At 40.3% G+C, this 25,878-nt stretch overlaps 1 protein-coding gene across 1 annotated transcript in view; it reads left to right on the top strand.

Annotated features, from left to right (window-relative positions):
* Positions 1-25,878, top strand: part of LOC134354620 (probable voltage-dependent R-type calcium channel subunit alpha-1E) — a 484,959-nt gene that overhangs the window by 194,642 nt on the left and 264,439 nt on the right. The window contains exons 10-11 of the mRNA XM_063063634.1: positions 18,599-18,811; positions 20,180-20,292. Coding sequence (XP_062919704.1) covers positions 18,599-18,811; positions 20,180-20,292 — 326 coding nt within the window. The remainder of the gene's footprint in view (positions 1-18,598; positions 18,812-20,179; positions 20,293-25,878) is intronic.

Genomic DNA, 25,878 nt, shown 5'->3' on the forward strand with positions numbered 1-25,878 from the left:
CAAAGCTATTCAGTGCCGGTGACCCAGGTTCAGTTCCTGCCACTGCCTGTAAGGAGTTAGTCATAGTCATAGTCATACTTTATTGATCCCGGAGGAAATTGGTTTTCGTTACAGTTGCACCATAAATTATAAATAGTAATAGAACCATAAATAGTTAAATAGTAATATGTAAATTATGCCAGTAAATTATGAAATAAGTCCAGGACCAGCCTATTGGCTCAGAGTGTCTGACCCTCCGAGGGAGGAGTTGTAAAGTTTGATGGCCACAGGCAGGAATGACTTCCTATGACGCTCTGTGCTGCATCTCAGTGGAATGAGTCTCTGACTGAATGTACTCCTGTGCCCACCCTGTACATTATGTAGTGGATGGGAGACATTGACCAAGATGGCATGCAACTTAGACAGCATCCTCTTTTCAGACACCACTGTCAGAGAGTCCAGTTCCATCCCCACAACATCACTGGCCTTACAAATGAGTTTGTTGATTCTGTTGGTGTGCTGCCCTCAGCCTTCTGCCCCAGCACACAACAGCAAACATGATAGCACTGGCCACCACAGACTTGTAGAACATCCTCAGCATCGTCCGGCAGATGTTAAAGGACCCCAGTCTCCTCAGGAAATAGGGACGACTCTGACCCTTCTTGTAGACAGCCTCAGTGTTCTTTGACCAGTCCAGTTTATTGTCAATTCATATCCCCAGGTATTTGTAATCCTCCACCATGTCCACACTGACCCCCCTGGATGGAAACAGGGGTCACCGGTACCTTAGCTCTCCTCAGGTCTACCACCAGCTCCTTAGTCTTTATCACATTAAGCTGCAGATAATTCTGCTCACACCACGTGACAAAGTTTCCTACCGTAGCCCTGTACTCAGCCTCATCTCACTTGCTGATGCATCCAACTATGGCAGAGTCATCCGAAAACTTCTGAAGATGTCAAGACTCTGTGCAGTAGTTGAAGTCCGAGATGTAAATGGTGAAGAGAAAGGGAGACAAGACAGTCCCCTGTGGAGCCCCAGTGCTGCTGATCTCTCTGTCGGACACACAGTGTTGCAAGCACACGTACTGTGGTCTGTCAGTCAGGTAATCAAGAATCCATGATACCAGGGAAGCATCCACCTGCATCGCTGTCAGCTTCTCCCCCAGCAGAGCAGGGCGGATGGTGTTGAACGCACTGGAGAAGTCAAAAAACATGACCCTCACAGTGCTCGCTGGCTTGTCCAGGTGGTCGTAGACATGGTTCAGCAGGTAGACTATGGCATCCTGAACTCCTAGTCGGGGCTGGTAGGCGAACTGGAGGGGATCTAAGTGTGGCCTCACCATTGGCTGGAGCAGCTCCAGAACAAGTCTCTCCAGGGTCTTCATGATGTGGGAGATCAATGTCACCGGTCTGTAGTCATTGAGGCCGCTGGGGCGCGGCGTCTTCGGTACAGGGACGAGGCAGGATGTCTTCCACAGTACAGGAACCCTCTAGAGCCTCAGGCTCATGTTGAATACATGGCGAAGTACTCCACATAGCTGAGGGGTACAGGCTTTGAGCACCCTGGTACTGACACCATCCGGTCCTGTAGCCTTGCTTGGGTTGAGACGTTTCAGCTGTCTTCTCACCTGTTCAGCTGTGAAGCCCACTGTGGCGGTTTCGTGTGGGGAAGGGGTATAGTCATGAGAGCAGGGTGGGGGACTGTGAGGAGGGGTAGGAGGGGAGAGTGGAATATGTGTTGGTTGGGGGCCGACAACAGATGGCTCATGTGGGGGATGGGCAGGGGCCACAATGTCAAATCTGTTAAAGAGCAGGTTAAGTTCATTGGCCCTGTCCACACTGCCTTCAGCTCCTCTGTTGCTAGTTTGCTGGAACCCAGTGATGGTCCTCATCCCCCTCCAGACCTCTCTCATGTTGTTCTGCTGGAGTTTCCACTCAAGCTTCCTCCTGTACCTGTCTTTAATCTCCCTGATCCTAGCTTTCAGGTCCCTCTGTATTGCCTTCAGCTCCTCCCTATTTCCATCTCTAAACGCCCTCTTCTTAGCGTTCAGGATGTCCTTAATGTCCTTTGTCACCCATGGCTTGTTATTTGAATAACAAAGGACAGTTCTTGTCGGAACATTGCAGTCCACACAGAAGTTGATGTAATCAGTGATGCGCTCTGTGAGCCCATCAATATCCTCTCCATGTTCTACGTTCTCCCCATGACTGCGTGGTTTTCCTCCAGATGCTCTGGTTTCTACCCACGTCCAAAGACGTACCAGTTGGTAGGTTAATTGGTCATTGTAAATTGTCCTGTGATTAGGCTAGGGTTAACTCAGGGATTGCTAGGTGGCACGGCTCGAAAGGCCAGAACGGTCTTCGCTGTACTGCATCTCAATGAAATAAAATTTATTTGATACTGGTTTATTATTGTAATGTACTGAAATACAGTGAAAAGCCTGCATTTAGTGCATTTCCCTCTAAACTTTTCCAGTCCATGCACCTGTCCAAATGTCTTTTAAATATTGTAATTGTACCCATGTCCACTACTTCCTCTGGCAGTGTATTGCACACACAGTACCCATCACTCCCTATATGAAAAGGTTGTTTGTCCTCTTTTCATGTCTTTCCCTCTCACACTAAATCTATGCCCTCTCGTTTTAGACCCTCCCCAACTTCTATAAAGTCACTCTTAAGCTTCTTATGCTCCAAGGATAACAGCCCCAGCCTATCCTGTTTCTCCGTACAACTCAAGCCCTTCAGTCCCAGCAACATCTGTGTGAAATCTTCCAACACCCTCTCTAGTGTACTCACATCCTTCCTAAAGTATGGCGACCAGAACTGCATAACATATTCTATGTAAGGACTTACCAATGGCCTACACAGCTGTAACATGGTGTTTCAACTAGAACATAGAATATAGAACAGTACAGCACAGGAACAGGGTCTTCAGCCCACGGTGTGTATGCTAAACAGGATGGCAAATCAATCTAATCTGTTCTGCCTGCAAATCATCCATACCCCTCCATTCACGTGGCTGTCTAAAATCCTTTTGAACTCCATTATCCTATCTCCTGTCACTGTTACCACCCCTGATAGCTTATTCCAGACACCCACCATCTTCTGTGTGTTTAAATAGGAAAAAATAAATCAAATCTAGCCTGCATATCCCCTTTAAATTTTCTGCCTCTCAGCTCAAAACTATGCCCTCTAGTATTCAGTATTTCTTCTCTGGGGAAAAAAATGTCAACCCTATCTATGCCCCTCACAGATTTACAAACTTCAGTCGTGTCTCCCCTCAACATACAATGCTCCAGAGAAAACAACCAAAGTCTGCTTTTGGAGCTGATCCTATCTAATCCTTTCTACTTACTTGTGGTGCCACTTTCGAGGAGGTGAGGACTGGAACACAAGATCCCTTTGTTCAGGGTCCTGCATTAATTGTATAAATTCCCCTTAGATTTGACTTCCCAAAGTGCAGCAGTTTGCACTTGCCCAAATAAAACTCCATCTGCTATTTCTCTGCCCATAATTGTAATTGATCTATACCGTGTAATATCCTTTAATGATGTTCTGTGTTATCCACAGTGACACCAATTTTTGCATTATCTACAAATTTACAAACTAACCCATCTACACTTTTGTTAAGTCATTTATATATACATCACAAACAAAGGAGTTACAATGGCTGATCATGTCTGAACTCCACTGGTCTCAGACCTTCAGGCAAAATAACCTCCATTTTCCTTCTTAAACAAAGGAACAACATTAGCTACTCTCCACTCTTCCAGGACTTTGTGGCTAGAGAGGGCATGAAGATCATGGTGAAGGACCCATCTCTTGCCTCTCTCTGTTCCCTATTCTTTAAGAGATCCAGTACTGCTTCCTTCTTGATATCAAAATGCCCTGGCTTAAACCTAACCCACACTGCTCTTACTATCTCCCATGTTGTTCTCCTTCATGAATACCAACACAAGGCACTCGTTTAGTACTTGTGCTTGTATAAATCTTTTAAATGTTGTAAATATACCTCCTTACCCACCACTTTTGACAGCACATTCCATATACTCACCAAACTCATACCTATCCTTGGGAAAGAGACTTGCCCTCTCTAAGGTTACCACTGAACCTCCTATGCTTCAGAGAAATGATCCGACCTGCACAGTGTCTTCTTACAACTCGAGCACTCTCGTCCTAATAACATCCTTGGGAATTTTTTCTGCACCCTTTGCAGTCTACTGACATCCATCCTAAAGCTGGGCGACCAGAGCTGTGCACAGTTTTCCAAGTATGGTCTCACTAACGACATTTATATTTGCAACTTGACATTCCAAGTCTTGTACTCCTGCCCAGACTGACAATGATAGGTGTGCCACATGTCTCCTTCATCACCCTCTCTACCTAATGTCCCCACTTTCTGGGAACTATGCACATGTATGCCTAGGTCTCTCTGTTCTACAACATCATCCAGAGCCCTGTCCTTTACTGTACTCCAAGGAACATTGGAACATATGCCAACACACAGATAAAGGCAACAGGGCAAGTCAGTGAGATAGTTAAAAGACACACAGGATGTTCTTTTTTAGCTAAGGCACAGCATAAAAGACCAGAGAGGGTATCAGCAGAGATACGAGTTAAATGAAATCTTGAGCAGTTTCTCATCACTACCTACCTAGAAAGATGCCTTTGATTTGCAGAAGTACAAGGGAGATTAATGAGGATATTGCCAGGACTGCTAAATTGTAGCAATCAGGAAAGATTGGATAGGCTGGGGTTCTTTCTTTGCAACAGAGAAGACTAAGTGAAAACATTACTGAGCTGTGTGAAGTTATAAAGAATGTCAATATTCTAAATGGGAAAGATCTTTTTCCCTTGGTGGTATAATCAAAAGCTAGGCCACATGGGTTTCAAGTAACTGATGGGAGCGGGTGGGAGGTGAGTAAGTTCTTCGGCTGTAGAGTTGCAGGGGTCTGGAATCCACTACCTGAAAGGATGATGGAGGCAGAAATTTCATCACATTTCCACAGCCCCTGGATGGGCTATGACTGCAAACCATGAAGCCACTGGTTACACTGGAAACCTTGATTATGACCGGCAAAGATACAGTGAGCCAGTTGGCGACATAAGTTGCAAGTTTTCTATGATATCTGACACCAAGTTGGAACTCACCGTTTTTCACTTGCTCCCATTGCTTATGGACTGGAATTTCTCCTTGTGAACCAAGAGAATATTGGCCCATTGTTCCTCGGCCCCTGCCCTAAGCCTACTTCTAAATCACCTTCTTTAGTGACCTGTCAGATCCTGGTGTGAGTATTCTACCTTCACCCATCACAAGGCAACAGTACATCAGGGGAACAGGCCTTTCAGCCAACAAAGTTGTGCCAAACTAATTGAACAAGTACTTAATTTGCTAAACTAATCCTTTCAGCCTACACAAAGTCCATATCCCTCATTTCTTTGCACATCCATATGCCAACGGAAGAGCCACTTAAGCACCTCTGTTGCATTTGCCTCCACCACAGCACATTCCAGGCCCCTACCACTCACCCACAAATCTCCTTTCATGTTAACCCCTCTTACCTTAAGTGTCTACCCTCTATTATTAGATATACCAACCCTGGGAAAAAGACACCAGCTGTCTATCTGTATTCGGTGGTACCTCATGTACTTAATGAAGTGGCTAATGAGTGCATGTTCATGATCTTCTGCTGCTGTTGCCTATCCACTTCAAGGTTCGATACGTTGTGCGTTCAGAGATACTCTTCTGCATACCACTGTTGTAAAGCGTGTTTATTTAAGTTACTGTCACCTTCCTGTCAGCTTGAACCAGTCTGGCCATTCTCGTCTGATCTCTCTCATTAAGAATTTTTTTTTCATTCCACAAAACTGCTGCTTACCAGATGATTTTTTTATTTTTCACACCATTCTCTGTAAATTCTAGAGTCTGTAATACAAGAAAATCCTAGGAGATCAGCAGTTTGAGATACCCAAGCTACCTCATCTGGCACCAACAGTCATTCCATGGTCAACATAATTTATATCATATTTTTTCTCCATTCTGATGTTTGGTCTGAGCAACAACTATACCTCTTGACCAAATCTGCATATTTTTATGAATTGAATTGCTGCCACATGATTGGCTGATCACATATTTGCAAAACGAGCGTGTGTACCTAAAAAAAAGTAGCCATTATATACATATCTAATCTTATCACCCTCCATCAGGCCTCCCATCAGCCTGTGCCACTCCAAAGAAAACAACCCAATTTTGGCCACCTTCTCTCTAATCCAGACAGCTTCCTGGTAAACCTCTTCTGTACCCTCTCCAAAGCCTCCACATCCTTTTGACAATGCAGTGACCAGAATTGAATGCAATACTTTATGTGTGGTCAAACCAGAGTTTTCAAGCTGGTACATAACTTGTGGTGGCCAGTGCAATCATGTTTGCTGTTGTGTGCTGGGGCAGCAGGCTAAGGGTAGCAGACACTAACAGAATCAACAAACTCATTCGTAAGGCCAGTGATGTTGTGGGGATGGAACTGGACTCTCTCACGGTGGTGTCTGAAAAGAGGATGCAGTCTAATTGCATGCCATCTTGGTCAATGTCTCCCATCCACTACATAATGTACTGGTTGGGCACAGGAGTACATTCAGCCAGAGACTCATTCCACCGAGATGCAACACAGAGCGTCATAGGAAGTCATTCCTGCCTGTGGCCATCAAACTTTACAACTCCTCCCTTGGAGGGTCAGACACCCTGAGCCAATAGGCTGGTCCTGGACTTATTTCAGAATTTACTGGCATAATTTACATATTACTATTTAACTACTTATGGTTCTATTACTATTTATTATTTATGGTGCAACTGTAATGAAAACCAATTTCCCCCGGGATCAGTATAAAGTATGACTATGACTATGACTATGAAAATCTTGATTCTTGAACTCATTGATAACTAATAATGACAAGTCATACACAAATTTGTTTACACTGCAATGTTAACCAATAAAAATTTTAATTTTGTTGTCTCTGAGTCGAATACTCCAGGCTGACTGCCCCCACTTTATTGAAACATATCAAGCCCATTAATTTATCTACCCTATACATTGACACCTTGTTCAGCAGCACGTGAGCTTTAAATATCAACTCCCATTCTCAGCCATCCATCCTCTTGCCCCTTATTGTTTCTTCAATCTCCTACAACTTGCTATAACTTTATCGCAATGGTCCAAGATATTTGTGCTCCCATTAGCGTGTCAAGAATAATTTCCCTCCTTCGCAACCTGTTATCTTTACCTTTTATTGTTATAGACACATACAAGCTTTGCACTCTCAAAATTTCGCTTTTGAAGGCCTCCTACTTCCTAAGTACACCTTATCAGGCAAATCCTTCTTTTTAAATCTTTTTATTGAATAAGTACACAGAAGGTAAGCCATATAGGCACTAATACACTGTTAGAATATAATATATTACAGGAAATATTAATACAGAAAAAAATTAATACAAACAGTGCAATTTAAACATAAAATAACAAGGTAATATAATAGTATACCAATTTTTATATATATCAATAGAAAAAGAAAAAAAAAAACCCCAAAAAAACCCACCGTGCAACTAAACTAAAAGCAAAGCAAAGCAATGAGCTATCTCGGAAACAAGTAGAGTTAAAGTACTTAAAATCACGTCCTCAAACCCGACCTCCATTAATAACAGTTTAAAAAAAAAAGAAGGGAATATAAATATAGACCGAGAGAAAAAAAATTACATTAAATGAAAATGTTGAATAAAAGATCTCCAGATCTGATCGAATTTAACTGAAGAATCATAAAGATTACTTCTAATTTTCTCCAAATTTAAACATAATATCGTCTGAGAAAACCAAAAAAACGTAGTTGGAGCATTAGTCTCTTTCCAATGTTGTAAAATACATCTATTCGCCATTAAAGTAAGAAATGCAATCATTCTACGGGCTGAAGGAGAAAGATTACTGGAAATTTTAGGTAATCCAAAGATAGCAGTAATAGGATGAGGAGAGATATCTATATTCAATACCTTTGAGATAATATTAAAAATGTCTCTCCAAAAAGTTTCCAGAGTAGGACAGGACCAAAACATATGAGTTAAAGAGGCTATCTGCCCCTGACATCTATCACAAAAAGGATTAATATGAGAATAGAAACGAGCTAATTTATCTTTGGACATATGTGCTCTATGGACAACTTTAAATTGAATTAGGGAATGTTTAGCACAGATAGAGGAAGTATTGACTAATTGTAAAATCTGCACCCAGTCATCCGCCGAAAGAATAAAACCCAATTCCTGTTCCCAATCTGACCTAATCTTATCAAATGGGGCTTTCCTAAGTTTCATAATAATATTATAAATAATAGCCGTTGCACCTTTCTGACATGGATTAAGGTTAATTATAGTATCTAAAGTATATGTAGGAGGGAGCATTGGAAAGGAAGAAAGTATAGTACTTAGGAAATTTCTAACTTGGAGATATCTAAAAAAATGTATTCTTGGTAAACTATATTTATTAGATAATTGTTCAAAAGACATAAGGGAACCATTTAAAAATAAATCCAAAAACCGTGAAATACCCTTAGTCTTCCAAATTTGAAAAGCACGATCCGTGAAAGAGGGAGGAAAAAATATGTTACCTAAAATAGGGATCGCTAGCCCAAATTGGTTAAGATCAAAAAATTTTCTGAATTGAAACCAAATACGTAAGGTATATTTAACTATCGGGTTACAGACCTGTTTGTAACGTTTCAAATCAAAAGGAGGAGAAGAACCTAAAATAGAGCCAAGTGCATAACCTTGAGTAGATTGTAATTCCAATGCTACCCATTTAGGAATGGATAGTGTATCCTGGTCAAGTAACCAAAATTTCATGTGTCGAATATTAATTGCCCAATAATAGAATCTAAGTTAGGTAATGCTAAACTTCCATCTCTCTTAGCTTTCTGTAAATGTATTTTACCCAGTCTCGGGTTTTTATTTTGCCAAATAAATGAAGAGATTTTAGAGTCAACTTTATCAAAAAAAGATTTTGGAACAAAAATCAGTAATGCCTGAAATATATATAAAAATTTTGGCAGAATAAACATCTTAACTGCATTAATACGATCGATCAAAGTTAAATATAATGGAGACCATTTAAATGAAAGTTGAGTAATATGATCAATTAAGGGTAAAAAATTAGTCTTAAATAGATCTTTGTGTTTACAAGTAATTTTAATCCCAAGATATGAAAAATAATTATTAATCAGTTTAAACGGAAGGTTATGATACAAGGGAAGTTGCTTATTAATTGGGAAAAGTTCACTCTTACTGAGATTTAACTTGTAACCGGAAAAGAGACTAAATTGTGCTAATAAATCTAAAGCAGCAGGGATAGCTTTTTGAGGATTAGAAATATATAAAAGTAAGTCATCAGCATAAAGTGATACTTTATGAGACTTTAAGCCCCAAGTTATCCCAATAATATTTGGAGATTCTCAAATAGCAATTGCAAGAGATTCTAATGCAATGTCAAATAATAAAGGACTAAGAGGACAATCTTGTCTAGTAACTCGAGAAAGAGGAAAAAAGGGTGAACTTAAAGAGTTAGTACGAATTGAGGCCATAGGAGAATGATATAACAATTTAATCCAGGATATAAATTTCAAGCTAAAATTAAACATTTCGAGCACCTTAAATAAGTAAAGCCATTCTACTCTGTCAAAGGCTTTTTCAGCATCTAAAGAAATAACGCACTCAGGAACATTTTGTGAAGGAGTATAGACAATATTTAAGAGTGTGCGAATGTTATAGAAAGAGTAACGACCTTTAATAAAACCCGTTTGATCTTCCGAAATAATATAAGGAAGTGCTTTTTCTAATCTGTTTGCTAATAATTTAGAAAAAATTTTAGAATCAACATTTAATAAAGATATTGGTCTATAAGATGCACATTGAGCAGGATCTTTATCCTTCTTTAATATTAGAGAAATTGACGCTCTATAGAAGGATTCGGGAAGTTTACCAAGTTTTAATGAAGCCTCCAGAACCCTAAAAAACCAGGGGATTACTGAAGGTGCAAAAAATTTATAAAATTCCGCAGTAAACCCATCAGGGCCAGGAGCTTTCCCCAGGTTCATAGAAAAGATAACATGCTTAATCTCATCAGTGGTAATGGGAGTATCTGGCATAGAGGATATATCCTGTAAAATCTTAGGGAATTCTAGGTTATCTAAAAAGTCATTCATATATTTAGAGTCTCGTAAGGACTCTGATTGATATAAGGAGGAATAAAAATCAAAAAAGGCTTGATTAATCTCAGCATTATCAAGTATCAGTTGATCATTTTGATTATAAATCTGATTAATTTGAAATTTAGTATAATTAGTCTTCAACTGATTAGCCAACAGTTTACCAACTTTGTCACTATGTACATAAAATTCACTTCTTGTTTTCTTTAATTGATTTACAACGAAGGATGAAAGTAATAAACTGTGTTCCATTTGAAGTTCAGTTCTTTGTTTATACAGCTCCTCAGAGGGAGCTGTAACATATTTCTTATCAATTTCTTTAATCTTGTCCACAATAACCAGCTCCCCCTGCTTCAGCTTCTTCCTCAAAGCAGCAGAATACCAGATAATCTGACCACGAATATAAGCTTTAAAAGTATCCCAAAGGATGTTCATAGAAATAGCTTCTGTATAGTTGGTTGTAAGAAAAAGATCGATCTGTTCATTCATAAGGTTAACAAAATCCGAGTCCTGAAGCAACAGCGAATTGAAACGCCATTGTCTATTATTTTGTGTATTGGCCTGAATTTTAATAGAAAGCTTAAGTGGAGCATGATCTGAAATGGCTACAGAGTCATAATCACATTTAACCACTGAAGAAATAAGACGAGAGTCAATAAAAAAATAATCAATTCTTGAATAGGAATGGTGAACATGTGAAAAAAAAGAAAAATTTTTTCCTGAGGATGCAAAAAATGCCAAATGTCCGTCAACCCAGAATCAGAGAGGAATGAGTTAATCAAAGTTGCAGATTTATTGAGTAAGGTCCGTAAAGGAGCCGAACGGTCCAAAACTGGAGATAACAAGTATTAAGATCTCCGCCCCAGATTAGTGAAAACTCATTCAAATTCGGGAACAGATTAAGTAGTGATTTATAAAATTCCGGACAGTCCATATTGGGAGCATAAATGTTAATGAAAACTACCTTTTTATTAAAGAGTAGACCACTAACCAATAAAAATCTACCATTCGGATCAGAAATAATATCATGTTGTACAAAAGTAACTGAGGGGTCTATAAAAATAGAGACACCTCGAATCTTAATGTTCGAGTTCGAATGAAACTGTTCATCCTTCCAAAATTTAAAAAAACGTAGTCTGTCGCCCCTCCACACATGGGTCTCTTGTAAAAATAGAATATGTGCTTTAAGTCTCCGGAATACTTTAAAAACTTTTTTCCTTTTAATTGGATGATTAAGACCGTTAGTATTCCAAGAGACAAAATTAATAATAGACTCCATAAACCCTAAAGTCAACCCACAAAAAAGAGGATTGACAATAGGTTTGACCCACGAACCCGGAAAGGGAACAGAACAAACAAGAGATAACGGGAAGGAGAACGCAACCAATGCTTCAGTAATGTAAATAGCCCAAGAAGAAAAAAACTAAAAAGTGAAGCCCCTCCCACCACCCCCCACCCCATGACCCCAAAGCTAAATCTAAAGCAGACCAGCCAGAAAGAAGCAAGCACTAAGACTACCCCCATGACTTCCGATAGACGCTCACTACAAAAAAGTGTAAGTATAAAAAAATCAGCTAAAGTTATAAAACAGTTAAGGAATAAAAAAAAGTAGACCAATTAAGACAAACAAGATATGTTATTAAGATATGTCTTCTTTTACAATTAAGATATGTCTTCTTTATTAGATACTTCCATTACAATGAATGAGATTAAGAATGTTATTTTTTCTATGAATCTGGGGAAAGCTCCTGGCCCTGATGGGTTTACTGTTGAATTTTATAAATGTTTTGCTTCTTTATTGATTCCTTGGCTCTATAAGGTTTTTGAGGCTTCTTTGAAACTTGGTAAACTTCCGGAATCTTTTAATAGAGCATCAATTTCTTTAATACTAAAGAAGGATAAAGACCCTGCTCAATGTGCATCTTATAGACCAATATCTTTATTAAATGTTGATTCTAAAGTTTTTTCTAAGTTATTAGCAAATAGACTAGAAAAAGTACTTCCTTCTATTATTTCGGAAGACCAAACGGGTTTTATTAAAGGTCGTTACTCTTTTTATAATATTCGTACATTGTTAAATATCGTTTATACTCCCTCACAAAATGTTCCTGAGTGTGTTATTTCTTTAGATGCCGAGAAAGCTTTTGATAGAGTAGAATGGCCTTATTTATTTAAGGTGCTTGAAATGTTTAATTTTAGCTTGAAATTTATATCCTGGATTAAACTGTTATATCACTCCCCTCTAGCCTCGGTTCGTACTAACTCTTTAAATTCACCTTTTTTTCCTCTCTTTCGTGGTACTCGACAAGGCTGTCCTCTTAGTCCCCTATTATTTGATATTGCATTAGAACCTCTTGCAATTGCTATTCGAGAATCTTCAAATATTACTGGGATAACTCGGGGATTAAAGTCCCATAAATTATCACTCTATGCTGATGATTTACTTTTATATATTTCTAATCCTGAGAGATCTATTCCTGCTGTTTTAGAGTTATTAGCACAATTTGGTCTTTTCTCAGGTTATAAATTAAATCTTAGTAAGAGTGAACTTTTTCCGATTAATAAACATCTTCCCTTATATTATAAATTTCCATTTAAATTGATTAATAATTACCTTTCATATCTTGGGATTAAAATTACTTGTAAACATAAAGATTTATTTAAGACTAACTTTTTACCATTAATAGACCATATTACTCAACTTTCATCTAAATGGTTTCCCTTATATTTAACTTTGATTGGTCGTATTAATGCAGTTAAGATGTTTTTTTTGCCAAAATTTTTATATGTGTTTCAGGCATTAGCAATTTTCGTTCCTAAATCTTTTTTTGATAAAGTCGACTCTAAAATTTCTTCATTTATTTGGCAGAATAAGAATCCGAGACTGGGTAAAATACATTTACAGAAAGCTAAGAGAGATGGAGGTTTAGCATTACCTAACTTTAGATTTTATTATTGGGCTATTAATATTCGACATATGAAATTTTGGTTACTTGACCGGGATATACTATCTATTCCTAAATGGGTAGCATTGGAATTACAATCTGTTCAGGGTTATACACTTGGTTCTATTTTAGGTTCATCTCTTCCTTTTGATTCGAAATGCCTTAAGCAGGTCTCTAACCCGATCGTTAAATATGCTTTGCGTATTTGGTTTCAATTCAGAAAATTTTTTGATCTTAATCAATTCGGGTTAGCGATTCCTATTTTAGGTAACATATTTTTTCCTCCCTCTTTTACGGATCGCGCTTTTCAAACTTGGAAGACTAAGGGTATTTTACGGTTTTTGGATTTATTTTTAGATGGTTCCCTTATGTCTTTTGAACAATTATCTAATAAATATAACTTATCAAGAATACATTTTTTTAGATATTTACAAGTTAGAAATTTCCTAAGTACTATACTTTCTTCCTTTCCAATGCTTCCTCCTATATATATTTTAGATTCGATAATTAACCTTAATCCATGTCAGAAAGGTGCATCGGCTATGATTTATAATATTATTATGAAACTTAGGAAAGCTCCATTTGATAAGATTAGGGTAGATTGGGAACAGGAATTGGGGCTTACCATTTCTGTGGATGATTGGGGGCAGATTTTACAATTAGTTAATACTTCTTCTATTTGTGCTAAACATTCCCTAATTCAATTTAAAGTGGTGCATAGAGCACATATGTCCAAAGATAAGTTAGCGCGTTTTTACTCGCATATTAATCCTTTCTGTGATAGATGTTCGGGGCAGATAGCCTCTTTAACTCATATGTTTTGGTCTTGCCCTACTTTGGAAACTTTTTGGAGAGATATTTTCAATATTATTTCTAAGGTATTAAATATAGATATCTCTCCTCACCCTATTACTGCTATCTTTGGACTACCTAAAATTTCTAGTAATCTTTCCCCTTCAGCCCGTAGAATGATTGCATTTCTTACTTTAATGGCGAAAAGATGTATCTTACAACATTGGAAAGAGCTTAATGCTCCAACTACCTTTTTTTGGTTTTCTCAGACGATTTTATGTTTGAATCTGGAGAAAATTAGAAGTAACCTTTATGATTCTTCATTTAAATTTGAACAGATTTGGGGACCTTTTATTCGATATTTTCATTTAATGTAATATTTACCCTTCTTGTTTTTTTTCACTGTTTTAATGGAGGTCGGGATTGAGGACGTGATTTTAAGTTTAACTCTGTTTGGTTTCAAGTTAGCCCATTGCTTTGCTTTGCTTTTAGTTAGTTGCACGGTGGGGTTTTTTTTGGGGTTTTTTTTTTCTTTTTTTCCATTGATATATATAAAATCTAGTATACTATTATGTTATCTTGGTTTCTTATGCTTAAATTACATTGTTTGTAGTATTTTCTTTTTGGTATTGTTATCTTTTGGAATTTTATTATACTTTAACATTGTATTAATGTTTATATGGCTTACCTTTTTTGTATACTTACTCAATAAAAAGATTTAAAAAGAAAAAAAAAGAAAGAAAGAAAGACAAACACAATATAATACAAAGAAAAAGCCAGTAAATATAAAGAAAACTGTAACGAACAACAGACCCTATGATTAAACAAAAATAAAGAAACGAGATAATTAACATAGACTAGTTAGGAAAAACTACAAAAAGTACATTTGAAAACTACAAAGTTTAAGGCCTCAAAGGAAATACGTGAAATGATGCTGAGGAACTAACCACCCAGAGTCCCCAGGGAAAAAGAAAGGAATGATGCAGTTGAGAAAAAGTTTGGCAACCGTATTAATTAACCAAAAATAAACTTTTTTGCCCATATAAAGCAAAAAAAAATTAAACTCAACAGATTAACAGCCTCCGATCAAACGGAGATAATTAAAAATTATGATTAAGATGTTGAAGGTGAAAATTGATCCAGGTAACTCTGGGCATCCAACGGAGAATCAAAAAAACGGAAAGCTCCGTCAGGCGTGTGGATCCTTAAACGCACTGGGTAAAGCAGCACTGGTTTTAAATCCATCTTGTAGAGTTCCGACATCACAGATCTGTAACGAACACGTTGATCCCGAATCTGTTTACTGAAGTCTTCCACGAACTGAAAATGAAGATCCGAAAAATCAATGTAACCTTTAGGTCGAGCGAATCGAAGCAATTTCTCCTTGTCTTGAAAGTAATGAAATCGTAGAATAACTTGTCGAGGTTTATCTGACTTAGACGAATATGATGGAACTCTGTGCGCCCGATCCAATAAAGGAAATACGGTAGGAAATGAATCTTTTAAAAGTTGAGAAAAAAACTTTATAGGGTTGTCAGATTCAGCAGCTTCACGAATACCAATAATTCGAATATTCTGCCGTCACATTCTGGATTCTAAGTCAGAGTTTTTAAAAGTCAGAAAGTCAAGTTTTTTCTTCATTACAGTAATTGTTTCTTCAATTTTCCCCATCTTGAGTTCATTTTGTTGCGTGGATTTTTGAAGATTAAATATAGCAGACTGATGTTCCGTGATAGATGTTTGCATTTCATCGATTGCATCGGCAATTTTCTGGAGATTAATTGAAATTTCCGCACGAATCAGCTCCGTTATAGAGGTTGAAATTTCCCTTTGAATTAGATCCGATATAGCTTTCAAAGTTAACGGTGGTTCAGTCGGAGGAAGATCGGTACCTTTCAGTCTAACCGGAGGTTTGCCGTCTTTCCCATTTTTCCCGTTCTTAGACATAGCAGACCATAAAAACATCCGAATATCAAAAAAACACAATTTGTTTCAAAGTATTATAAAAGTCGATGCCTTAATGGTTAGCTTAAATATAGCTGATCATAGGAAAAAAACTCAGAGGTAATGGAGCGAGTCAAGAACACGACTTCACTCCATGAGCTCTACCGGAAGTCCCCATCAGGCAAATCAAGGTGGATAAATTCCCACGGTCAAACAAGGTGTTCCCTCGGACCCTACAGGAGGCAAGTGCAGAAATTGCAGGGGCTCTAGCAGAGATATTTAAAGCATCCTTAGCAACAGAAGAGGTACCAGAGGTACTAGATGTGTCAGAATAAAGAAAACAAGCATAGGGAGCATTGGTTTTCATGAGATATTGAGGCCCTGTTTAATAAAAAAAAAAGGTGCTATATGGTATAGGCTTTAGCTTCAAAGTAAATGTGCAAAGAGATAGGTATGGTCTGTTGGTTAAGATTCAGAATTGGAGGAGGGCTGAGTTTGATGCTATCAGAAATGATCTAGTGAGTGTGGATGGGACAGACTGTTTTCTGGCAGAGGAGTACTTTGAAGGTGGGAGGCCTTCAAAAATGAAATGTTGAGAGTACAAAGCTCCTATTTGCCTGTGAGAATAAAAGGTAAAGATAACAAGTGCAGAGTCCCTTGGTTTTCAAGAGACATTGAGGCCCTGGTTAAGAAAAAACAAGGAGGTGCATAGCAGGTAAAGGCAAGTAGGAACAAATGAAGTGCTTATGGAGTACAAGAAATGAAAGAGAACACAATGAACGTTGCTCTAGCAGACAAGGTGAAAGATAATCTCAAGGGACTCAACAGGTATGTTAAGAGCAAAAGGATTGCAAGGGACAAAACTGGTCTTCTGGAAGACCAAAATGGTGATCCAGGTATGGAGCCAAAACAGGGGGGAGATCATATTCGCAGTTATTTTGTAAATAACACTACTCTTTGCATTTCTGATGCATTTCATTGGCTTTGTATCTGTACTCGGCACAATGCAAATAAAGTTGAATCTAATCTAATAAATAAGTTTTTTGCATCTGTATTTACTCGGGAGACTGATGCAGAGTCTATAGAAGTGAGGCAAGAGCCATTAACTTCATGGACCCTGTACAGGAGGTGTTTGCTACCCTGAGGCAAATCAGGGTGGATAAATCCCCAGGGCCTGACAAGGTGTTCCCTTGGACCCCAAGGGAGGCAAGTGCAGAAATTGCCGGGACCCTAGCAGTGATATTTGAAACATCCTCAGCAACAAAAGAGGTACCAGAGGATTGGAGGATAGCCAGTGTGGTTCCACTGTTTAAAAAAGGCTGTAAACAGAAACCAGGAAATTGTAGGCCAGCGAGTCTGTCATTAGTTGTGGGAAAGTTATTGGAAGTTAAAGGACCAGATAGATAAGCATTTGGATAGACATGGACTGATTAAGAATAGTCAGATTGGCTTCATGCATGGTAGGCTATGTCTAACCAATCTTAGAGTTTTTCGAGGAAGTTACCCGGGAAGTGGATGAAGGCGTTGTAGTTGACGTTGTCTTCGTGGAAGGTATTTGACAAGGTCCCGCATGGGAGGCTGGTCAAGAAGGTTCAGTCGCTTGGCATTCAGGATGAGATAGTAAATTAGATAAGATACTTGATTTGAGAGAGAAGCCAGAGAGTGGTAGTCGATGATTGCCTCTCTGACTGGAGGCCTGTGACTAGTGGTGTGCCGCAGGGATCAGTATTGTGTCCTTTGTTGTTTGTCATCTATATCAATGATCAGGATAATAATGTGGTTAACTGGATCAGCAAATTTGATCCAGTTAATCACATTAACAAAGATTGGGGGTTTAGTGGACAGTGAGGAAGGCTATCATGGCTTGCAGAGGGATTTGCAATAGCTGGAATAATAGGCTGAAAAATGGCAGATGAAATGTAATACAGACAAGTGTGAGGTTTTGCACTTTGGTAGGGTAGGTCTTACACTGTGAACGGTAGGGCACTGAGGAGTGTGGTAGACCAAAGTGATCTGAGAATACAGGTCCATAATTAGTTGAAAGTGGCGTCACATAGGGTTGTAAAGAAAGCTTTTGGCACATTGGCCTTGATTAATCAATAGGTTGAGTACAGAAGATGGGATGTTATGTTGAAGTTGTATAAGATATTTGTGGGGCTAATTCGGAATACTATGTGCAATTTTGGTCACCTACCTCCAGGAAAGATGTAAACAAGGTTGAAAGAGTACAGAGAAAATTTACGAAGATAATACTGGTCTGAAGGACCTGAGTTATAAGGAAAGATAGAATAGGTTAAGACTGTATTCTTTAGAATGTAGAAGATTGCGAGATTTGACAGAGGTATACAAAATTATGCAAGATATAGATAAGGTAAATGCAATCAAGCATTTACCCTATCTATGATGGGAAACTTATTCACTCAGAGGGTTGTGAGAGTGTGAAATGAGTTGCCAGTAAATGTGGTCCATGCGAACTCGATTTCAACATTCAAGAGAAGTTTGAATGGGTATATGGAGAGCCATTATTGATGGGAATAGGCTGTTTAAATGGTTTCGGAATGGACTTGATGGGCTGATAGGCCTATTTCTGTGCTGTACTTCTCTATGACATTGGACAGCGTAGACAAGTCGGGTCGAAGGGCCAATTTCTGTGCTATATAATTCTGACTCTAAAGTTATTTCCTTCTTGTTTCATCCAGGGTCTCCGCTGGCAAGGGCCAGCATTAAGAGCACCAAGCTATTGGAGGGTTCATCTTACTTCCGCCGCAAGGAGCGCATGCTACGCATCTCCATTCGTCACATGGTCAAGTCACATGCCTTCTATTGGATTGTCCTGGGCCTGGTGGCCCTTAACACAGTGTGCGTTGCTATTGTCCACTATGACCAGCCCTTGTGGCTCTCCAACTTCCTATGTAAGTACATTTCCTTCTCTTGCCTACCATTTGTTGGCCCACTCATTCAGGTTGAACTGTATTATATCAAAGTGAAGGTTGCAAATCGACCATGAATTAACTGCCATATATTCACCTGAACCCCACAATACTTATGATCCTAACAAACTACATCTATCCATTAAAAGCTTAAGTTGATCTCAGCACACTTGCTTATTGGAGGAAGAAGTTTCTGCATCTCCCCTACTCTCAATATGAAGGAGTGCTCCTCATATCATTGCTGCCTCTCCTAGCTCTCATTGTGAGGGTGTGTCCATTGTCCTGCTCTCCCTTATGCAGGGAAATCTATCACTTTATCAATTCTCTCAAATGTTCATTGTCTTCGCTTTGTGCCTAAGGGTTTCTTCCTTCACCTTGCCTTCTCCCCACCCACACCACTGTCAGGTAATTTTCTGAGATACAGCATATTAAATTCTGGACCCAGACTCTTCCTAGAATCCTTCTCACAATGGAACCACCCCCCCCCCCAAGAGAAGGGAACTGATATGGAAGCCAGGCAAGTACCAAGTCACCCCAGAGCTAAGTGCAAGGTCCCACCCAAATACTTTTTGATTTGGGGCAAGAGGGTGGGTAAGATACTTGTCAATCCAGCATCACCCATAATGTCTTTCACAATCTCAGAAAGTACCAAAGTACTTCAGTGTGGATGGAGTAACTTCATGAAAGAGGTGATTACATAATGTGATCAAAGGAAACGTATGGCTTTTACTTCCGGAAGTAAATCCTGTCCTGGCTGAGAAGCAGACTGATCAACAGGACACATAGAAAGAATAATGGACAAGTCTAGCAAAAGTAGTCAGTACAGCGGAAGGAGTGCTGATTGTTAATATCCAGAGCAAAAGGGCACAGAGGGGTGGAGGTATAAAATCTTGGTTAGTTGCCCTTGACAAAAGTTAGTCATGACAATAGTTGAGATCAGCCACAGTTAAAGAAGCATAAGCACTGCTGAGAAGTAAAGTGCCTTGGAATAACCTGAGTTCTTGAAAAGTATATGAATGCAAATGAATTTTTTGTTATGCCCTATATTTGACAAGAACCAGTGAGGCGCTCTTGCTCTGCAATGGGATACAGTGCCTGACCTGAAGTGGGAAGCTCTTATTTCTTCAACGCCAACATATGAAGAGTTGCTGTCCTTCTGCTCTGCACCTCCCCCGTCCTTATCCCACCCCACTCCTAACACCTCAACAAGAGGCACCCAGGGAACAGGCCAGAGCTGGGGATGGACTGGTGCAGCTCTGTGACAACAATGCAGACTGGGGCTGCTCATGGGATCTTGCTGTGCCTCTCACACCATCTGGTCTCTCTAATCCGTCCATTTCCTTTTCTCAGACTATGCCGAATTCACCTTTCTGGGTCTCTTTCTGTCCGAGATGTTTCTAAAGATGTACGGCTGTGGTCCTCGACTTTATTTTCACTCCTCCTTCAACTGTTTTGACTGTGGGGTGAGTTCACAAGTATCCATCTCATCAAAGAACTTTCCTCCATTGTGTCTGGTAGCAGACCCCAGCAGAGCTGTAGTAGCAGACCTCTGCAGTACTGTGTGTCTTTGGTAGCAGATCGCTGCAGGACTGTGTCTTTGGTAGCAGATCGCTGCAGGACTGTGTCTTTGGTAGCAGACCCCAGCGGTGTTGTAGTAACAGACCCTAGCAGTGCTATGTGTCTTTTGTAGTGTATCCCTGCAGTGTTGTATGTCTTTGGTTGCAGATATCTACAGGTCTGTGTTAATGTACACCGACAGCAGCATGTAGCTAACTAATATCAGACACCATTTTTGTGTTATGTGAGAATCCCTCTAGCACTTTCTCATGGTATCTTCTATCAGCCATGTAGCTGTGTACAAAATTAGCTGGTATCAGGCATTTGACAGACTGTGAGAATGCGTCAGATAGCAGACCCCAAAATTCCTATGACTGTCTCACGGATCAGATACCAGGTCATTATTCACAGTTCACTAGATGTTATTATATCTTCGTAACATTAAATAACTGTGTCCTTATCATTCCTCTGTGGTGCAGTTTGACAATATGTCATGTCTATAATACTGTATAACTGTGTCTGGTTACACTTCCCTGTTATATTGTACAACTGCAATTGATTGCAGAACATTGTGTCTTTATCTGGTATTGGACTCTAGCCCCCATTGGTACTGTATGCTTGTGGTATCATATGTTTTTAACACAAGAGATTCTACAGACATTGGAAATCCAGAACAACACACAAAATGCTGAAGGAAGGTTGGGCTGCATCTATGGAGGGGAGTAAACAGTCAACATTTTGGGCCAAGACCCTTCATCAAGACTGGAAAGGAAAGGGGAAGAAGCCAAAATAAGAAGGTGGGGGAAATGAAGTGAGAAGCTGTGAGGTGATAGGTGGAAGGGTTAAAGGGCTGAAGAAGAAGTAATTTGATAGGAGAGGAGGGTAGACCATGGGAGAAAGGAAAGGAGGAGGGTTACCAGACAGGTGTTGGTCGGGTGAGGAGAAAAGAAGGAGTAAGAAGGGAGCCAGAATGAGGAATGGAAAAGAGAGAAGGAAGAGGGGAGAGAAATTAGGAATGAGAAATCGATGTTCATGCTGTCAGGTTAGAGGCTACCCAGATGGAATATGCGGTGTCACTCATCTAAACTGAGTTTGACCTCTTTGTGGCAGTAGAGAGGCCATGAACTGATATGTCCTAATGGGAAGTAGGATTAAAATGGATGACCAGCAGGAAGTTACCCCTTTTGTGGCAGACGGACAAAGTGGTCTCCCAATATACCTCAGGTATCACTGGTGTAGAGAAGGATGCAACAGGGCACACTGGATACAATAGACGTCCCTGACAGACTCACAAGTGAAGTGTCACTTCACCTGGAAGGACTATTTGGGGCCCTGAATAGTGGTGAGGAGGGAGGTGGCAGGACAGGTGACAGACTTGTCCTGCTTGAAGAAGTCAGTACTAGGTCAGTGGAGAGGAAGTCACATCAAGAACAACCCCTGCGGAAAGCAGAGAGTGGTGGCAGGGTGGGGCGGAATTAAAGATGTACTTAGTAATAGATGCTGTCGAAGATGGCAGAAATTACAAAGAATGACGTGCTGGGTGCGGAAGCTCGTGAGATAACACGAGCCTGTTATCCATGGATTGTTGTATTGTCTGGCTGACTGTAAACATACCTTACAAGCAGCATGCCAGACTCTTCCACCGCTGTCCTCAGATACATACTATCTGGTCCCTCCTGAAACACTAAATTTTGAATGTACTCCAGGTGCAGGAACTTAACACCAGTAGATGTTTGGTCACATGGCTAGCACACTTCACACTGGCTAAGTCTGAAGTGATTCTGGTTAGAAGGGGCTTGTGGCAGGTTGTGAGTGAACCAGCACAAGTGAATTTACCTGAGCTCAGCCTCCCTCACCTGTCTAACTGTGAGAGATGCACCTATCCCTGATGTTACTTATAAAGATGACCAGTTCTTGTGGAGGTAACATTCAATCTCTACATCAGTGAATAAGGGATAAACTGAGTAAATACAGGCCAATCAGTTTAACATGGTAAATTGATGTGTACCAAGGTACACAGAAAATCTTTCTTTTGCATGCCATCAATATAGATCATTTCATCACTTCAGTATATTTAGGTAGTGCAAGGGAAAAGCAGTTATGGAAAAAGTGCAGTGGAGATGGTGTGAAGTCAGGAGTTCATCTTGTATACGGGGACCATTCTATAGTCTTGTAACAGTGGGATAGAACAGCGTCCTTGAGCTGGTGATACATGCTGTCATGCTTTTGTATCTTCTGCCCAACAAGAAAGGGTAGCAAAGAGAATATCTGGTGTGGGTGGAGTCCTTGATACTTTGGCTGCTTTACTGAGGCAGCATAAAGTGTAGACAAAGTCCTTGAAGTGGAGGCTAGTTTTTGTGATGTACTGAGCTGTGCCCACAACTCTCTGCAGTTTCTTGTGAGTTGGACAAAGCAGTTCCCTTACCAAGAGTAAATGCATCATAGAGCACTACTGCACAGAAACAGACCTTTCAGAATATCTAGACCACACTGAGCTGTTCTGCATAGTCCCACCAACTAGCCACACCTGGGCCATAGCCCTCCATACCCCTCTCATCCATGTACCTCTCCAAGCTTCTCTTAAGTGGTGCAATGAACCCACATCAACCACCTTTGCTGGCAGCTCATTCCACATTCTCACCACCCAGACTGAAGAATTTAAGATTCCCCCTAAATATTTCACCATTCAGTCCAAAGCTGTGACCTCAAGTTCTATTCTCAGCCAGTCTCAGGGGGTAATGCCTGCATCTATTTACACTGTCCAGAAAAATCTCCCTTCATTTCAGGGAATGAAGTCCTAGCGTATCCAAGTGTTACCCTTGTAATGGTGATCGGTGAGGTACAGAGAATCTGTATTTACCAACAAGAATCGCCCCTTTTAATGATGATCAGTGGGGTACAGAGAATCGGTATTTACCGACAAGTAACTTTTACTGTTTCAACTAAAAGCACATGGTTCACAAACTGTCTCCCTGTGACACCACGAGAATTCCTTGACTCTCCATGAACATTCAATGAAGAGAAAGGGTATTACCTGGGAAATGAGTCTGCCAGTTAAATGAGGCAACCCAGTCTAACGAGATTACCGATTGCAGATCTGGCATTTTACATAACAAGTAGCTGCTCCTCTGAGAATGGTCTCAGGTATATTGCTCTGATTAGATTGTCCCAGAGTCAAGAATCAGTTCAGAGTCCACGCCCTTTACATAACAAATGGCTACTTGTTTGAGATGGTCTCAGGTTTAGCAGATCATTACCTGAAGCTTCCTGTGTCCACATTTAGGCTACGTCTACACTGGACCGGATAATGTTGAAAACACCGGTTTTGCGTACAAACGATAGGCGTCCACACCAGGCGTTTTTTGAAAATACCTCCGTCCACATTAAAACCGGTATTTGGGCGAATCTCCTCCTACTGAGCATGCGCAGCTGTGTACATACATCTATTGATGCATCTGGACACATCTTCAGTGATGTTCCTGGAATCATCAGGTGTTTCCGGTCTTTCAACATCATACAACCTTCTCCAGGTGACCCAGCCGGGGCTGATCAGACCCCAGCTTGTGTCCGGATGGCTAGCTACTTATGACTCCATGGCTCCCCTCTTTTGAGCCACAGCCATCTTGAGGCCCTCTCTGCCGCATCGGTGGTACTGCGGATGGCACTCCTCTTCCTCTCTCCCTCGATGCCCAAAATGCTGAAGGCCCTCTAACTAAAGAACGGGCTATGAATCCCCTACAACCAACCTCCACTGGGAGACACCTCGCTCTCCATCCAGCCTGCTGACAGTTGCTGACCAGTCCTGCGTACTTGGAGAGCTTCCTTTCAAAGGCCGCAGGACACATCTACAGAAAACAAGCAAAGAGAAAACGGTATACTTGGTGCACGTTTGTCCAGTTACAGACTTGAAAAACTTAAAAGGAAATTGCCAAACGACGGGCAGCTGTTGGCTCTCACGCAGGAGGGCTTAAAACTAAAAAAACAAATACTCTACCATATGGAGGCAACCGACAGGGAGTTCACGGACAGTATGACCCGGCTGACAAGGAACACTGAAAAACTGACTAACTCTGTTGCAGAGGATTTGCCCCCCCCCCCCCAGTACTTCTCACCGCCACAATACCAGCCTCACAGCCACTACAATAGCTACACATACGGACACACAGACCCCCAGGTGGCCCCACCAACATCTTCCCACTCCCACAGAGACCCTGGAAACATTTCCTACAGCCATAGTCTCTTCACCGATGAAAGGGACGACAGGCTTTTTAAAACCTCCGGTTACCTCGTACACACTACAACGCCCACCTGGCGTTTTCAGATTTAAACACTCTGGAGAAGGTTTTAGAAAAGCTCGGTTTTCAGGGGAGGAAACGCCATTTCAGTGTGGACGGAGGGTCAAAACGAAGAGAAGAGTCTTCGGTTACAGATTTATCCGGTCTCGTGTGGACGTAGCCTCAGTTGCTCTCATTAGATTATCCAAGAGCAAGAAACTGTTCAGAGTCCACAAAATGGGGGAAACAAAGACGACTGGCTTGTCGGCTTCCCCTGTCTTTGATCAGACTGAAGTTTCTTCTGGCCAACACAACCTTTCTCTGTAACTCAGGTCCCTGAGTTCGGACAATAGCCTTCTGCATCATCCACTACACCTCCAATCTTGATGTTATTCACAAATTTGCTGGTACGGTTCACATTATCATCTAGATCATTAAAGTGGATGATAAACAACAACACCCAATCCAGAAGTGCCTTTCCCCTGGCGGGATCAACCACAAGTGGTTCTAAAAAGCCATCTCATAGGCATTCTGCAAAGTCCCCCTCTTGTGGTGGATTCTGATGTTTAAATCAAGGTTCTTTTAGAAGTCAGGAATGAAGCATAAGAAATGTTGCTTCACAATCATTTAATTAACAATTGATAAAACAAAGGGAAGTTGAAACAAACAGGGACAGAGGTCTACTACTTACGGAAACTAAAGAAAAGATGGTGCCTAGCACCAAACAGCTACTGTTATACCATAGTGATGAGAAAAATTCCATTCTAATCTATAGATAATAATAATCCAATTAGAAAATACTTACTCAATACTGCAGTAAAAAGTTAACCATTGAGAAAAACGCTTATTTACTTGATGCAGTCCAAAGCTTCCGGAATTATATTTGTATAGCCACTAGAGGCATTTTAAAATGTTATGTATATAAAAGCAACTTAAAATACAATCAGATAATTCATTATTAAGCTGTAAGGAAAATTACAATTTGATCCAATACTTAGGTCCAGCACCAACCTGATTTTCCCAGTATACCTGCATATTAAAATCCCCCAATGACGCGTGGCCAAGTGGTTAAGGCGTTCGTCTAGTGATTTGAAGGTCGCTAGTTCGAGCCTTGGCTGAGGCAGTGTGTGTGTCCTTGAGCAAGGCACTTAACCATTTAACAACTTAACCACTTAACTCTGCGTCAACATCAGTGCCAAGCTGTATGGGTCCTAATGC

This window comes from Mobula hypostoma, chromosome 12, assembly GCF_963921235.1.
Source record: "Mobula hypostoma chromosome 12, sMobHyp1.1, whole genome shotgun sequence".
NCBI lineage: Eukaryota > Metazoa > Chordata > Chondrichthyes > Myliobatiformes > Myliobatidae > Mobula > Mobula hypostoma.